Below are 17,500 nucleotides of genomic sequence, written 5' to 3' on the forward strand. Positions count from 1 at the left end.
GCATGGTGGGAGAGGTGAGACCCTACACCCTGTCTGTCTGTCTGTCTGTCTGGAACGGCATGGTGGGAGAGGTGAGACCCTACACCCTGTCCCTGTCTGTCTGTCTGTCTGTCTGTCTGTCTGGAACGGCATGGTGGGAGAGGTGAGACCCTACACCCCTGTCTGTCTGTCTGTCTGGAACGGCATGGTGGGAGAGGTGAGACCCTACACCCTGTCTGTCTGTCTGTCTGTCTGGAACGGCATGGTGGGAGAGGTGAGACCCTACACCCTGTCTGTCTGTCTGTCTGGAACGGCATGGTGGGAGAGGTGAGACCCTACACCCTGTCTGTCTGTCTGTCTGTCTGGAACGGCATGGTGGGAGAGGTGAGACCCTACACCCTGTCTGTCTGTCTGTCTGTCTGTCTGGAACGGCATGGTGGGAGAGGTGAGACCCTACACCCTGTCTGTCTGTCTGGAACGGCATGGTGGGAGAGGTGAGACCCTACACCCTGTCTGTCTGTCTGTCTGTCTGGAACGGCATGGTGGGAGAGGTGAGACCCTACACCCTGTCTGTCTGTCTGGAACGGCATGGTGGGAGAGGTGAGACCCTACACCCTGTCTGTCTGTCTGTCTGGAACGGCATGGTGGGAGAGGTGAGACCCTACACCCTGTCTGTCTGTCTGTCTGTCTGGAACGGCATGGTGGGAGAGGTGAGACCCTACACCCTGTCTGTCTGTCTGTCTGTCTGGAACGGCATGGTGGGAGAGGTGAGACCCTACACCCTGTCTGTCTGTCTGTCTGTCTGGAACGGCATGGTGGGAGAGGTGAGACCCTACACCCTGTCTGTCTGTCTGGAACGGCATGGTGGGAGAGGTGAGACCCTACACCCTGTCTGTCTGTCTGTCTGTCTGGAACGGCATGGTGGGAGAGGTGAGACCCTACACCCTGTCTGTCTGTCTGTCTGTCTGGAACGGCATGGTGGGAGAGGTGAGACCCTACACCCTGTCTGTCTGTCTGTCTGGAACGGCATGGTGGGAGAGGTGAGACCCTACACCCTGTCTGTCTGTCTGTCTGTCTGGAACGGCATGGTGGGAGAGGTGAGACCCTACACCCTGTCTGTCTGTCTGTCTGTCTGGAACGGCATGGTGGGAGAGGTGAGACCCTACACCCTGTCTGTCTGTCTGTCTGTCTGGAACGGCATGGTGGGAGAGGTGAGACCCTACACCCTGTCTGTCTGTCTGTCTGGAACGGCATGGTGGGAGAGGTGAGACCCTACACCCTGTCTGTCTGTCTGTCTGTCTGGAACGGCATGGTGGGAGAGGTGAGACCCTACACCCTGTCTGTCTGTCTGTCTGGAACGGCATGGTGGGAGAGGTGAGACCCTACACCCTGTCTGTCTGTCTGTCTGGAACGGCATGGTGGGAGAGGTGAGACCCTACACCTGTCTGTCTGTCTGTCTGGAACGGCATGGTGGGAGAGGTGAGACCCTACACCCTGTCTGTCTGTCTGTCTGTCTGTCTGGAACGGCATGGTGGGAGAGGTGAGACCCTACACCCTGTCTGTCTGTCTGTCTGTCTGGAACGGCATGGTGGGAGAGGTGAGACCCTACACCCTGTCTGTCTGTCTGTCTGTCTGGAACGGCATGGTGGGAGAGGTGAGACCCTACACCCTGTCTGTCTGTCTGTCTGTCTGTCTGGAACGGCATGGTGGGAGAGGTGAGACCCTACACCCTGTCTGTCTGTCTGTCTGTCTGGAACGGCATGGTGGGAGAGGTGAGACCCTACACCCTGTCTGTCTGTCTGTCTGTCTGTCTGTCTGGAACGGCATGGTGGGAGAGGTGAGACCCTACACCCTGTCTGTCTGTCTGTCTGTCTGTCTGGAACGGCATGGTGGGAGAGGTGAGACCCTACACCCTGTCTGTCTGTCTGGAACGGCATGGTGGGAGAGGTGAGACCCTACACCCTGTCTGTCTGTCTGTCTGGAACGGCATGGTGGGAGAGGTGAGACCCTACACCCTGTCTGTCTGTCTGTCTGGAACGGCATGGTGGGAGAGGTGAGACCCTACACCCTGTCTGTCTGTCTGTCTGGAACGGCATGGTGGGAGAGGTGAGACCCTACACCCTGTCTGTCTGTCTGTCTGTCTGGAACGGCATGGTGGGAGAGGTGAGACCCTACACCCTGTCTGTCTGTCTGTCTGTCTGGAACGGCATGGTGGGAGAGGTGAGACCCTACAGCCTGTCTGTCTGTCTGGAACGGCATGGTGGGAGAGGTGAGACCCTACACCCTGTCTGTCTGTCTGGAACGGCATGGTGGGAGAGGTGAGACCCTACACCCTGTCTGTCTGTCTGTCTGTCTGTCTGGAACGGCATGGTGGGAGAGGTGAGACCCTACACCCTGTCTGTCTGTCTGTCTGTCTGGAACGGCATGGTGGGAGAGGTGAGACCCTACACCCTGTCTGTCTGTCTGTCTGTCTGGAACGGCATGGTGGGAGAGGTGAGACCCTACACCCTGTCTGTCTGTCTGGAACGGCATGGTGGGAGAGGTGAGACCCTACACCCTGTCTGTCTGTCTGTCTGTCTGGAACGGCATGGTGGGAGAGGTGAGACCCTACACCCTGTCTGTCTGTCTGTCTGGAACGGCATGGTGGGAGAGGTGAGACCCTACACCCTGTCTGTCTGTCTGGAACGGCATGGTGGGAGAGGTGAGACCCTACACCCTGTCTGTCTGTCTGTCTGTCTGGAACGGCATGGTGGGAGAGGTGAGACCCTACACCCTGTCTGTCTGTCTGTCTGTCTGGAACGGCATGGTGGGAGAGGTGAGACCCTACACCCCTGTCTGTCTGTCTGTCTGGAACGGCATGGTGGGAGAGGTGAGACCCTACACCCTGTCTGTCTGTCTGTCTGTCTGGAACGGCATGGTGGGAGAGGTGAGACCCTACACCCTGTCTGTCTGTCTGTCTGTCTGGAACGGCATGGTGGGAGAGGTGAGACCCTACACCCTGTCTGTCTGTCTGTCTGTCTGTCTGTCTGTCTGGAACGGCATGGTGGGAGAGGTGAGACCCTACACCCTGTCTGTCTGTCTGGAACGGCATGGTGGGAGAGGTGAGACCCTACACCCTGTCTGTCTGTCTGTCTGTCTGGAACGGCATGGTGGGAGAGGTGAGACCCTACACCCTGTCTGTCTGTCTGGAACGGCATGGTGGGAGAGGTGAGACCATGGTGGGAGAGGTGAGACCCTACACCCTGTCTGTCTGTCTGTCTGTCTGGAACGGCATGGTGGGAGAGGTGAGACCCTACACCCTGTCTGTCTGTCTGTCTGTCTGTCTGGAACGGCATGGTGGGAGAGGTGAGACCCTACACCCTGTCTGTCTGTCTGTCTGTCTGGAACGGCATGGTGGGAGAGGTGAGACCCTACACCCTGTCTGTCTGTCTGTCTGTCTGGAACGGCATGGTGGGAGAGGTGAGACCCTACACCCTGTCTGTCTGTCTGGAACGGCATGGTGGGAGAGGTGAGACCCTACACCCTGTCTGTCTGTCTGTCTGTCTGGAACGGCATGGTGGGAGAGGTGAGACCCTACACCCTGTCTGTCTGTCTGTCTGTCTGGAACGGCATGGTGGGAGAGGTGAGACCCTACACCCTGTCTGTCTGTCTGTCTGGAACGGCATGGTGGGAGAGGTGAGACCCTACACCCTGTCTGTCTGTCTGTCTGGAACGGCATGGTGGGAGAGGTGAGACCCTACACCCTGTCTGTCTGTCTGTCTGTCTGGAACGGCATGGTGGGAGAGGTGAGACCCTACACCCCTGTCTGTCTGTCTGTCTGGAACGGCATGGTGGGAGAGGTGAGACCCTACACCCTGTCTGTCTGTCTGTCTGTCTGGAACGGCATGGTGGGAGAGGTGAGACCCTACACCCTGTCTGTCTGTCTGTCTGGGACGGCATGGTGGGAGAGGTGAGACCCTACACCCTGTCTGTCTGTCTGTCTGTCTGGAACGGCATGGTGGGAGAGGTGAGACCCTACACCCTGTCTGTCTGTCTGTCTGTCTGGAACGGCATGGTGGGAGAGGTGAGACCCTACACCCTGTCTGTCTGTCTGTCTGGAACGGCATGGTGGGAGAGGTGAGACCCTACACCCTGTCTGTCTGTCTGTCTGGAACGGCATGGTGGGAGAGGTGAGACCCTACACCCTGTCTGTCTGTCTGTCTGTCTGGAACGGCATGGTGGGAGAGGTGAGACCCTACACCCTGTCTGTCTGTCTGTCTGTCTGGAACGGCATGGTGGGAGAGGTGAGACCCTACACCCTGTCTGTCTGTCTGTCTGTCTGGAACGGCATGGTGGGAGAGGTGAGACCCTACACCCTGTCTGTCTGTCTGTCTGTCTGGAACGGCATGGTGGGAGAGGTGAGACCCTACACCCTGTCTGTCTGTCTGTCTGGAACGGCATGGTGGGAGAGGTGAGACCCTACACCCTGTCTGTCTGTCTGTCTGTCTGTCTGGAACGGCATGGTGGGAGAGGTGAGACCCTACACCCTGTCTGTCTGTCTGTCTGTCTGGAACGGCATGGTGGGAGAGGTGAGACCCTACACCCTGTCTGTCTGTCTGTCTGTCTGTCTGTCTGGAACGGCATGGTGGGAGAGGTGAGACCCTACACCCCTGTCTGTCTGTCTGGAACGGCATGGTGGGAGAGGTGAGACCCTACACCCTGTCTGTCTGTCTGTCTGTCTGTCTGTCTGTCTGTCTGTCTGTCTGTCTGTCTGTCTGTCTGTCTGTCTGTCTGTCTCTCTCTCTTTCCGTCCTTCTCCCTCTCTCTCTCTTTGTCATTCTCTCTCCTTACTTCCTGTTTATGTTAACAGAGCTGGTAGGTAGGTAGAGCTATTTGACCATGAACCTGTGTGTGTGTGTGTGTGTGTGTGTGTGTGTGTGTGTGTGTGTGTGTGTGTGTGTGTGTGTGTGTGTGTGTGTGTGTGTGTGTGTGTGTGTGTGTCTGTGTGTCTGTGTGTGTGTGTGTGTGTGTGTGTGTGTGTGTGTGTGTGTGTGTGTGTGTGTGTGTGTGTGTGTCTGTGTCTGTGTGTGTGTGTGTGTGTGTGTGTCTGTGTGTGTGTGTGTGTGTGTGTGTGTGTGTGTGTGTGTGTGTGTGTGTGTGTGTCTGTGTCTGTGTCTGTGTCTGTGTCTGTGTCTGTGTCTGTGTCTGTGTCTGTGTCTGTGTCTGTGTGTGTGTGTGTGTGTGTGTGTGTGTGTGTGTGTGTGTGTGTGTGTGTGTGTGTGTGTGTGTGTGTCTGTGTGTGTGTGTGTGTGTGTGTGTGTGTGTGTGTGTGTGTGTGTGTGTGTGTGTGTGTGTCGTCCAGGTGATTCAAAAGAAGGCAGCGATGGCAGTGGGGTCGTTGACCATCAATGAGGAAAGGTCAGAGGTCATAGACTTCTCTGTCCCCTTCGTGGAGACGGGCATCAGCGTCATGGTCGCCCGGAGCAACGGCACCGTCTCCCCCTCCGCCTTCCTCGGTAATACACGTCTGTCTGTCTGTCTGTCTGTCTGTCTGTCTGTCTGTCTGTCTGGCTGGCTGGCTGGCTGGCTGGCTGTCTGGCTGTCTGTCTGTCTGTTTTACCATCTCTGTCTGTTTCGCTCTCCCTCTAATCCAGGGAAGGTCAATCCCAGTCACCTCTCTCCCTCTAATCCAGGGATGGTCAACCCCAGTCCTCTCTAATCCAGGGATGGTCAACCCCAGTCCTCTCTAATCCAGGGATGGTCAACCCCAGTCTTTCTAATCCAGGGAAGGTCAATCCCAGTCACCTCTCTCCCTCTAATCCAGGGATGGTCAACCCCTGTCCTCTCTAATCCAGGGATGGTCAACCCCAGTCACCTCTCTCTTTCTAATCCTGGGATGCACAACCCCAGTCCTCTCTATCCCTCTAATCCAGGGATGGTCAACCCCAGTCCTCTCTAATCCAGGGATGGTCAACCCCAGTCCTCTCTAATCCAGGGATGGTCAACCCCAGTCCTCTCTAATCCAGGGATGGTCAACCCCAGTCCTCTCTAATCCAGGGATGGTCAACCCCAGTCCTCTCTAATCCAGGGATGGTCAACCCCAGTCCTCTCTAATCCAGGGATGGTCAACCCCAGTCCTCTCTAATCCAGGGATGGTCAACCCCAGTCCTCTCTAATCCAGGGATGGTCAACCCCAGTCCTCTCTAATCCAGGAATGGTCAACCCCAGTCCTCTCTAATCCAGGGATGGTCAACCCCAGTCCTCTCTAATCCAGGGATGGTCAACCCCAGTCCTCTCTAATCCAGGGATGGTCAACCCCAGTCCTCTCTAATCCAGGGATGGTCAACCCCAGTCCTCTCTAATCCAGGGATGTTCAACCCCAGTCCTTTCTAATCCAGGGATGGTCAACCCCAGTCCTTTCTAATCCAGGGATGGTCAACCCCAGTCCTTTCTAATCCAGGGATGGTCAACCCCAGTCCTCTCTAATCCAGGGATGTTCAACCCCAGTCCTTTCTAATCCAGGGATGGTCAACCCCAGTCATTTCTAATCCAGGATGGTCAACCCCAGTCCTTTCTAATCCAGGGATGGTCAACCCCAGTCCTCTCTAATCCAGGGATGGTCAACCCCAGTCCTCTCTAATCCAGGGATGGTCAACCCCAGTCCTCTCTAATCCAGGGATGGTCAACCCCAGTCCTCTCTAATCCAGGGATGGTCAACCCCAGTCCTCTCTAATCCAGGGATGGTCAACCCCAGTCCTCTCTAATCCAGGAATGGTCAACCCCAGTCCTCTCTAATCCAGGGATGGTCAACCCCAGTCCTCTCTAATCCAGGGATGTTCAACCCCCGTCCTCTCTAATCCAGGGATGGTCAACCCCAGTCCTCTCTAATCCAGGGATGGTCAACCCCAGTCCTCTCTAATCCAGGGATGGTCAACCCCAGTCCTCTCTAATCCAGGGATGGTCAACCCCAGTCCTCTCTAATCCAGGGATGGTCAACCCCAGTCCTCTCTAATCCAGGGATGGTCAATTCCAGTCTTTGGGGCCTGAATGGTGACACCCTTTTTTCCCCCAAGTCCCTGCTGACACACCTGACTCTAATAATCAATGAGTCAGAATGCAGTTAGTTTAATCAGGTGCGTCAACTCCATGTCTGAGGGGATGATGTCAATCAGGCCCCAGAGGACTGGAGATTCCCATGGCTGCTCCAACACACCCCTGTGTTAGAGAGGAAGGTCCCTTCTCTATCAGCTCTGGTCTTGTTCTGGTTGTCTGAGTAGCAAAGTCTTCTTTACTACAGCAGGTTCCCGTGACGATGATGTCATGTTGTGGATTAGAATCTGGGTCGTTGTTTCAATTCATTATTTAAAAACAGGTCACTAAAAAAAGACATGTCAAAACATCACTTCAACCAATGTTGCCCACATGGTCATTTCTCCTCCTCTCCTCCCTTTCTCTCTCCTCTCCTCTCTTTCTCTCTCCTCTCCTCCCTTTCTCTCTCCTCTCCTCCCTTTCTCTCTCCTCTCCTCCCTTTCTCTCTCCGCTCCTCTCTTTCTCTCTCCTCTCCTCCCTTTCTCTCTCCTCTCCTCTCTTTCTCTCTCCTCTCCTCTCTTTCTCTCTCCTCTCCTCTCTTTCTCTCTCCTCTCCTCCCTTTCTCCTCCTCTCCTCCCTTTCTATTCCTCTCCTCCCTTTCTCTCTCCTCTCTCCTCTCCTCCCTTTCTCTCTCCTCTCCTCCCTTTCTCTCTCCTCTCCTCCCTTTCTCCTCCTCTCTTTCTCTCTCCTCTCCTCCCTTTCTCCTCCTCTCCTCCCTTTCTATTCCTCTCCTCCCTTTCTCTCTCCTCTCTCCTCTCCTCCCTTTCTCTCTCCTCTCCTCCCTTTCTCTCTCCTCTCCTCCCTTTCTCCTCCTCTCTTTCTCTCTCCTCTCCTCCCTTTCTCTCTCCTTTCCTCCCTTTCTCCTCCTCTCCTCCCTTTCTCTCTCCTCTCCTCTCTTTCTCTCTCCTCCCTTTCTCTCTCCTCTCCTCCCTTTCTCTCTCCTCTCCTCCCTTTCTCCTCCTCCTTTCTCTTTCTCTCTCCTCTCCTCCCTTTCTCTCTCCTTTCCTCCCTTTCTCTCTCCTTTCCTCCCTTTCTCTCTCCTCTCCTCTCTTTCTCTCTCCTCCCTTTCTCTCTCCTCTCCTCCCTTTCTCTCTCCTCTCCTCCCTTTCTCTCTCCTCTCCTCCCTTTCTCTCTCCTCTCCTCTCTTTCTCTCTCCTCTCCTCCCTTTCTCTCTCCTCTCCTCCCTTTCTCTCTCCTCTCCTCTTTCTCTCTCCTCTCCTCCCTTTCTCTCTCCTCTCCTCCCTTTCTCTCTCCTCTCCTCCCGTTCTCTCTCCTCTCCTCCCTTTCTCTCTCCTCTCCTCCCTTTCTTTCTCTCTCCTCTCCTCCCTTTCTCCTCCTCTCCTCCCTTTCTCTCTTCTCTCCTCCCTTTCTCTCTCCTCTCCTCCCTTTCTCTCTCCTCTCCTCCTCTCCATGTCTCCTCTTCTTTTATTTGATTTTATTTCTCCTTTATTTAACCAGGTAGGCCAGTTGAGAACAAGTGCTCATTTACAACTGAGACCTGGCCAAGAATAAAGCAAAGCAGTTCGACACAAACAACAACACAGAGTTACACAAGGAGTAAAATAAACATACAGTCAATAATACAGTAGAAAAAAATATATTGTGAAAATAAAGTAATTTAAGGGAGGTAAGGCAAAAAATAGGCCATGGTGGCGAAGTAATTAGAAGTAATTAGAATATAGCAATTAAACACTGGAGTGATAGATGTGCAGAAGATGAATGATCAAGTAGAGATACTGGGGTGCAAAAGGAACACAATAAATAACAGTATGGGGATGAGGTAGATAGATTGGCTGTATACAGATGGGCTATGAACAGGTTAAGGGATCTGTGAGCTGCTGGAGAGAACTGGAAGGAAAGGCGACCAAAGGAGGAATTGGCTTTGGGGGTGACCAGTGAGATATACCTGCTGGAGCAGCTGGTTCTTAAAGCTAGTGAGGGAGATACAGTGGGGCAAAAAAAGTATTTAGTCTGGAGCAAGATAAAGGAGCAAAGGAGCAAGATAAATAAATAAATACAGTATGGGGATGAGGTAGTTGGATGGGCTATATTACAGATGGGCTATATACAGGTGCAGTGATCTGTGAGCTGCTCTGATAGCTGGTGCTTAAAGCTAGTGAAGGAGAAATTTGTCCCGAGATGGCATAGCAGTTCAGACGTCTTTTGTCCTCGTCTTGTCGTGTCCTGTATATATATATATTTACATCTTTTGTCCTCGTCTTGTCGTGTCCTGTATATATATATATTTACATCAGAAACTCTTGTCGTGTCCTGTATATATATATATTTACATCTTTTGTCCTCGTCTTGTCGTGTCCTGCTAATATATATATATATTTACATCTTTTGTCCTCGTCTTGTCGTGTCCTGTATATATATATATTTACATCTTTTGTACAACTTTTTTCATGTACATTTTATTTTTATTATTATTATTATTATTATTATTTTTATTTTCCATCAACTCATCTTCAAAACACTCTCCTGCAACCCGCCTCACCAATTTATATTTATGAATAAGTATTATTTACCTCAAATCTGCAATCCTCCAAGAAGCTAGCCAGAAACTAGCCAGAAACTAGCCAGAAGCTAGCCAGAAGCTAGCCAGAAGCTAATCAGAAGCTAGTTCAGAAGCTAGTTAGCTTCTTTACTGGCAAATCGTTAGTATTCAGCTAACCACGGTTTGTGGTCATCAGCTATCCTTTAGCTCGAAAAACTATCGCCAGTTTTGTGGGCGCAGCGCGGCTCGAACGGAACATACCGGACTAATTTTTCTCTCCATGTCCTTGGATTTCAACTGCTCTCTGGACATTCATTCCCGGATCTCACCGTTAGCTGCTCTCAGAATAGACAATCGGACAATTTTTTTATTTTTTTTATTATTATTATCTTTCTTCTTGGGCCTCTATAACTAAATCTATTGTTTTTATTTTTGTTGTTGTGTGATTTGGACTAATCCCCTCTACCACACGGAACCCCACTAATCTACTGACGGAACGCAAGAGGTGGCTAACAACAGACCTCCATCCTATGCTAGCTTGTTACCGATGTCCTGGCTAGCTGTCTAAATCGCCGTGACCCCCAACCAACCTCTCCACTCACTGGACCCTTTTGATCACTCGACTAAGGATGCCTCTCCTTAATGTCAATATGTCTTGTCCATTGCTGTTCTGGTTAGTGTTTATTGGCTTATTTCACTGTAGAGCCTCTAGTCCTGCTCACTATACCTTATCCAATTTATTAGTTTCACCACCCACACATGCAATGACATCTCCTGGTTTCAATGATGTTTCTAGAGACAATATCTCTCTCTTCATCACTCAATACCTAGGTTTACCTCCACTGTATTCACATCCTACCATACCTTTGTCTGTACATTATACCTTGATGCTATTTTATCGCCCCCAGAAACCTCCTTTTACTCTCTGTTCCAGACGTTCGAGACGACCAATTCTTATTGCTTTTAGCCGTACCCTTATTCTTCTCCTCCTATGTTCCTCTGGCGATGTAGAGGTGAATCCAGGCCCTGCAGTGCCTAGCTCCACTCCTATTCCCCAGGCGCTCTCTTTTGATGACTTCTGTAACCGTAATAGCCTTGGTTTCATGCATGTTAACATTAGAAGCCTCCTCCCTAAGTTTGTTCTATTCACTGCTTTAGCACACTCTGCCAACCCGGATGTTCTAGCTGTGTCTGAATCCTTGGCTTAGGAAGACCACCAAAAATTCTGAAATTTTAATTCCAAACTACAACATTTTCAGACAAGATAGAACTGCCAAAGGGGGCGGTGTTGCAATCTACTGCAAAGATAGCCTGCAGAGTTCTGTCCTAAGTATCCAGGTCTGTACCCAAACAATTTGAACTTCTATTTTTAAAATCCACCTCTCTAAAAACAAGTCTCTCAACGTTGCCGCCTGCTATAGACCACCCTCTGCCCCCAGCTGTGCTCTGGACACCATATGTGAACTGATTGCCCCCATCTATCTTCAGAGCTCGTGCTGCTAGGCGACCTAAACTGGAACATGCTTAACACCCCAGCCATCCTACAATCTAAACTTGATGCCCTCAATCTCACTCAAATTATCAATGAACCTACCAGGTACCCTCCCAAAGCCTTAAACACGGGCACCCTCATAGATATCATCCTAACCAACTTCCCCTCTAAATACACCTCTGCTGTCTTCAACCAAGATCTCAGTGATCACTGCCTCATTGCCTGCATCCGTAATGGGTCAGCGGTCAAACGACCTCCCTCATCACTGTAAAACGCTCCCTGAAACACTTCAGCGAGCAGGCCTTTCTAATCGACCTGGCCGGGTATCCTGGAAGGATATTGATCTCATCCCGTCAGTAGAGGATGCCTGGATATTTTTTTTTTAAATGCCTTCCTAACCATCTTAAATAAACATGCCCCATTCAAGAAATTTAGAACCAGGAACATATATAGCCCTTGGTTCTCCCCAGACCTGACTGCCCTTAACCAACACAAAAACATCCTATGGCGTTCTGCATTAGCATCGAACAGCCCCTGTGATATGCAGCTGTTCAGGGAAGCTAGAAACCGTTATACACAGGCAGTTAGAAAAGCCAAGGTTAGCTTTTTCAAGCAGAAATTTGCTTCCTGAAATACTAACTCAAAAAGTTCTGGGACACTGTAAAGTCCATGGAGAATAAGAACACCTCCTCCCAGCTGCCCACTGCACTGAAGATAGGAAACACTGTCACCACTGATAAATCCACCATAATTGAGAATTTCAAGAAGCAGTTTTCTACGGCTGGCCATGCTTTCCACCTGGCTACTCCTACCCCGGTCAACAGCACTGCACCCCCAACAGCAACTCGCCCAAGCCTTCCCCATTTCTCATTCTCCCAAAACCATTCAGCTGGTGTTCTGAAAGAGCTGAAAAATCTGCACCCCTACAAATCAGCCGAGTTAGACAATCTGGACCGTTTCTTTCTAAAATTATCTGCCGAAATTGTTGCCACCCCTATTACTAGCCTGTTCAACCTCTCTTTTGTGTCGTCTGAGATTCCCAAACATTGAAAGCAGCTGCGGTCATCCCCCTCTTCAAAGGGGGAACACTCTTGACCCAAACTGCTACAGACCTATATCTATCCTACCATGCCTTTCTAAGGTCTTCGGAAAGCCAAGTCAACAAACAGATTACCGACCATTTCGAATCTCACCATACCTTCTCTGCTATGCAATCTGGTTTCAGAGTTGGTCATGGGTGCACCTCAGCCACGCTCAAGGTCCTAAACGATATCTTAACCGCCATTGATAAGAAACATTACTGTGCAGCCGTATTCATTGATCTGGCCAAGGCTTTCGACTCTGTCAACCACCACATCCTCATCGGCAGACTCGACAGCCTTGGTTTCTCAAATGATTGCCTCGCCTGGTTCACCAACTACTTCTCTGATAGAGTTCAGTGTGTCAAATCGGAGGGTCTGCTGTCCGGACCTCTGGCAGTCTCTATGGGGGTGCCACAGGGTTCAATTCTTGGACCGACTCTCTTCTCTGTATACATCAATGATGTCGCTCTTGCTGCTGGTGAGTCTCTGATCCACCTCTACGCAGACGACACTATTCTGTATACTTCCGGCCCTTCTTTGGACACTGTGTTAACAACCCTCCAGGCAAGCTTCAATGCCATACAACTCTCCTTCCGTGGCCTCCAATTGCTCTTAAATACAAGTAAAACTGAATGCATGCTCTTCAACCGATCGCTACCTGCACCTACCCGCCTGTCCAACATCACTACTCTGGACGGCTCTGACTTAGAATACGTGGACAACTACAAATACTTAGGTGTCTGGTTAGACTGTAAACTCTCCTTCCAGACCCATATCAAACATCTCCAATCCAAAGTTAAATTTAGAATTGGCTTCCTATTTCGCAACAAAGCATCCTTCACTCATGCTGCCAAACATACCCTTGTAAAACTGACCATCCTACCAATCCTCAACTTTGGCGATGTCATTTACAAAATAGCCTCCAATACCCTACTCAACAAATTGGATGCAGTCTATCACAGTGCAATCCGTTTTGTCACCAAAGCCCCATATACTACCCACCACTGCGACCTGTACGCTCTCGTTGGCTGGCCCTCGCTTCATACTCGTCGCCAAACCCACTGGCTCCATGTCATCTACAAGACCCTGCTAGGTAAAGTCCCCCCTTATCTCAGCTCACTGGTCACCATAGCATCTCCCACCTGTAGCACACGCTCCAGCAGGTATATCTCTAGTCACCCACAAAACCAATTCTTTCTTTGGCCGCCTCTCCTTCCAGTTCTCTGCTGCCAATGACTGGAACGAACTACAAAAATCTCTGAAACTGGAAACACTTATCTCCCTCACTAGCTTTAAGCACCAACTGTCAGATTACTGCACCTGTACATAGCCCACCTATAATTTAGCTCAAACAACTACCTCTTTCCCAACTGTATTTAATTTATTTATTTATTTTGCTCCTTTGCACCCCATTATTTTTATTTCTACTTTGCACATTCTTCCATTGCAAAACTACCATTCCAGTGTTTTACTTGCTATATTGTATTTACTTTGCCACCATGGCCTTTTTTGCCTTTACCTCCCTTCTCACCTAATTTGCTCACATTGTATATAGACTTGTTTATACTGTATTATTGACTGTATGTTTGTTTTACTCCATGTGTAACTCTGTGTCGTTGTATCTGTCGAACTGCTTTGCTTTATCTTGGCCAGGTCGCAATTGTAAATGAGAACTTGTTCTCAACTTGCCTACCTGGTTAAATAAAGGTGTTCTCAACTTGCCTACCTGGTTAAATAAAGGTGTTCTCAACTGGCCTACCTGGTTAAATAAAGGTGAAATAAAAATAAAAATAAAAAGGGAGAAATTAGTCTCTAGCTTCAGTGATTTTTGCAGTTCGTTCCAGTCATTGGCAGAAGTGAACTGGAATGAAAAGCAGCCAAATGAGGAATTGGCTTTGGGGATGACCAGTAAGATAAATTTGCTGGAGCACGGGCTACGAGTGGGTGCTGCTATGGTGACCAGTGAGCTGAGATAGGGCGTGGCTTTACCTAGCATAGACATGTAGATGACCTGGAGCCAGTGGGTTTGGCGACGAGTATGAAGCGAGGCCAGCCGACGAGAGCGTACAGGTCGCAGTGGTGGGTGGTATATGGGGCTTTGGTGACTAAATGGATGGCACTGTGATAGACTGCATCCAATTTGCTGAGTAGAGTGTTGGAGGCTATTTTGTAAATGACATTACCGAAGTCGAGGATCGGTAGGATGGTCACTTTTATGAGGGTATGTTTGGCGGTGTGAGTGAAGGAGGCTTTGTTGCGAAATAGGAATGACGATTCTAGATTTAATTTTGGATTGGAGATGGTTAATGTGAGTCTGGAAGGAGAGTTTACAGTCTAACCAGACACCCACTTATTCGTAGTTGTCCATATATTCTAAGTCAGAACCGTCCAGAGTAGGGATGCTGGATGGGCGGGCAATGATCGGTTGAAGAGCATGCATTTAGTTTTACTTGCATTTAAGAGCAGTTGGAGGCCACGGAAGGAGAGTTTTATGGAATTGAAGCTCGTTAACACAGTGTCCAAAGAAGACAATCTTTCTGAATCTCAGACGATACGAAAGAGAGGTTGAACAGGCTAGTAATAGGGGTTGCAACAATTTCGGCAGATCATTTTAGAAAGAGAGGGCCCAGATTGTCTAGCCCGGCTGATTTGTAGGGGTCCAGATTTTGCAGCTCTTTCAGAACATCAGCTGTCTGGATTTGGGTGAAGAAGACATGGGGGAGGCTTGTGCGAGTTGCTGTGGGGGTTACCGGGCAGTTGACCGGGGTAGGAGTAACCAGGTGGAAAGCATGGCCAGCCATAGAAAAATGCTTATTGAAATTCTCAATTATGGTGGATTTATCAGTGGTGACAGTGTTTCCTATCTTCAGTGCAGTCGGCAGCACGGAGGAGGTGTTCTTATTCTCCATGGACTTTACAGTGTCCCAGGAGGAGGTCCTCTTATTCTCCATGGACTTTAGTGTCCCAGGAGGAGGTCCTCTTATTCTCCATGGACTTTACAGTGTCCCAGGAGGAGGTCCTCTTATTCTCCATGGACTTTACAGTGTCCCAGGAGGAGGTCCTCTTATTCTCCATGGACTTTAGTGTCCCAGGAGGAGGTCCTCTTATTCTCCATGGACTTTACAGTGTCCCAGGAGGAGGTCCTCTTATTCTCCATGGACTTTACAGTGTCCCAGGAGGAGGTCCTCTTATTCTCCATGGACTTTAGTGTCCCAGGAGGAGGTCCTCTTATTCTCCATGGACTTTACAGTGTCCCAGGAGGAGGTCCTCTTATTCTCCATGGACTTTACAGTGTCCCAGGAGGAGGTCCTCTTATTCTCCATGGACTTTAGTGTCCCAGGAGGAGGTCCTCTTATTCTCCATGGACTTTACAGTGTCCCAGGAGGAGGTCCTCTTATTCTCCATGGACTTTACAGTGTCCCAGGAGGAGGTCCTCTTATTCTCCATGGACTTTAGTGTCCCAGGAGGAGGTCCTCTTATTCTCCATGGACTTTACAGTGTCCCAGGAGGAGGTCCTCTTATTCTCCATGGACTTTACAGTGTCCCAGGAGGAGGTCCTCTTATTCTCCATGGACTTTACAGTGTCCCAGGAGGACGTCCTCTTATTATCCATGGACTTTACAGTGTCCCAGAAAGAGGTGCTTTTATTCTCCATGGACTTTACAGTGTCCCGGAACCTTTTTTCAGTTTGTGCTACAGCATGTACATTTCTGTTTGATAAAGCTTTAGCCTTAGCTTTCCTAACTGCTTGTGTATATTAGTTCCTAACTTCCCTGAAAAGTTTGCGGGGCTATTTGATGCTAATTCAGAATTCCACAGGATGTTTTTGTGCTGGTCAAGGGCAGTCAGGTCTGGAGTGAAGCAAGGACTATATCTGTTCCTAGTTCAAATTTTTTTTTAATGGCGCATGCTATTTAAAATGGTGGGGAAGGCACTTTTAAAGAATAACCAGGCATCTTCTCCTGACGGGATGAGGTCAATATCCTTCCAGGATACCCCGGCCAGGTCGATTAGAAAGGCCTGCTCGCTGAAGTATTTCAGGGAGCGTTTTACAGTAATGAGTGGAGGTTGTTTGACCGCTGACCCATTACGGATGCAGGCAATGAGGCAGTGATCACTGAGATCTTGGTCGATAACAGCAGAGGTGTATTTAGAGGGCAAGTTGGTCAGGATGATATCTATGAGGGTGCCCGTGTTTACAGATCTGGGGTTATACCTGGTAGGTTTATTGATAATTTGTGGAGATTGAGGGCATCTGGCTTAGATTGTAGGACGGCCGGGGTGTTTTAAGCATATCCCAGTTTGGTAACATAACAGAACAAACTCTGAAGATAGATGGGTAGATAAGCCAGGATTCAGACATGGCTAGAACATCCGGGTTGGCAGAGTGTGCTAAAGCAGTGAGTCAAACAAACTTAGGGAGGAGGCTTCTAATGTTAACATGCATGAAACCAAGGCTTTTATGCTTACAGTTTGGCTAACTCTCTCTCTCTAGTTTGGCTAACTCTCCTCTCTAGTTTGGCTAACTCTCCCTCTCTAGTTTGGCTAACTCTCTCTCTCGTTCGGCTAACTCTCCCTCTCTAGTTCGGCTAACTCTCCCTCTCTAGTTTGGCTAACTCTCTCTCTCTCTAGTTCGGCTAACTCTCCCTCTCTAGTTTGGCTAACTCTCCCATTCTAGTCCGGCTAACTCTCCCTCTCTAGTTTGGCTAACTCTGTTATCTCTAGTTTGGCTAACTCTCCGTCTCTAGTTTGGCTAACTCTCCATCTCTAGTTTGGCTAACTCTCCATCTCTAGTTTGGCTAACTCTCTCTCTCTAGTTCGGCTAACTCTCTGTCTCTAGTTTGGCTACCTCTCCTCTCTGGATTTGGCTAACTCTCCATCTCTAGTTTGGCTAACTCTCCATCTCTAGTTTGGCTAACTCTCTCTCTCTAGTTTGGCTAACTCTCTCTCTCTAGTTTGGTTTGTCTCTAGTTTGGCTAACTCTCTAGTTTGGCTAACTCTCTCTCTAGTTTGGCTAACTCTCCTAGTTTGGTCTCTAGTTTGGCTAACTCTCCATCTCTAGTTTGGCTAACTCTCCGTCTCTAGTTTGGCTAACTGTCCCTCTCTAGTTTGGCTAACTCACTCCGTCTGACTCTCTGCCACACCACACTCTGAATCCTCTCCTTTCCTCCTCCTCCTCCTCTCTATCTTCTTTCCATCTCTCCTCTCCTCAGCTCTTCTCCTCCTCATCTTCCTCCTCCTCCTCATCATCTCTCCCTCTCCTCTCCTCTCCTCCTCCCCCTCTCTCCTCCTCTCCCTCTTCTCTCCACTCCTCCCCCCCCTCCCTCTCCTCTCACTTTCGTCTCTCCTCCATTTTCCCTCTCATTCCCTCTCCTTCTC

The 17,500-nt window shown here is 49.9% G+C and overlaps 1 protein-coding gene across 1 annotated transcript in view; it reads left to right on the plus strand.

The window, feature by feature from the left end:
- LOC127925628 (glutamate receptor ionotropic, NMDA 2A-like) overlaps nucleotides 1–17,500 on the plus strand; it is a gene marked incomplete at its 3' end in the record, with an annotated part of 119,878 nt that overhangs the window by 39,204 nt on the left and 63,174 nt on the right. Inside the window, 1 exon segment of the mRNA XM_052510650.1 lies at nucleotides 5,321–5,474. Coding sequence (XP_052366610.1) covers nucleotides 5,321–5,474 — 154 coding nt within the window.

This window comes from Oncorhynchus keta, unplaced genomic scaffold, assembly GCF_023373465.1.
Source record: "Oncorhynchus keta strain PuntledgeMale-10-30-2019 unplaced genomic scaffold, Oket_V2 Un_contig_5943_pilon_pilon, whole genome shotgun sequence".
Taxonomy (NCBI): domain Eukaryota; kingdom Metazoa; phylum Chordata; class Actinopteri; order Salmoniformes; family Salmonidae; genus Oncorhynchus; species Oncorhynchus keta.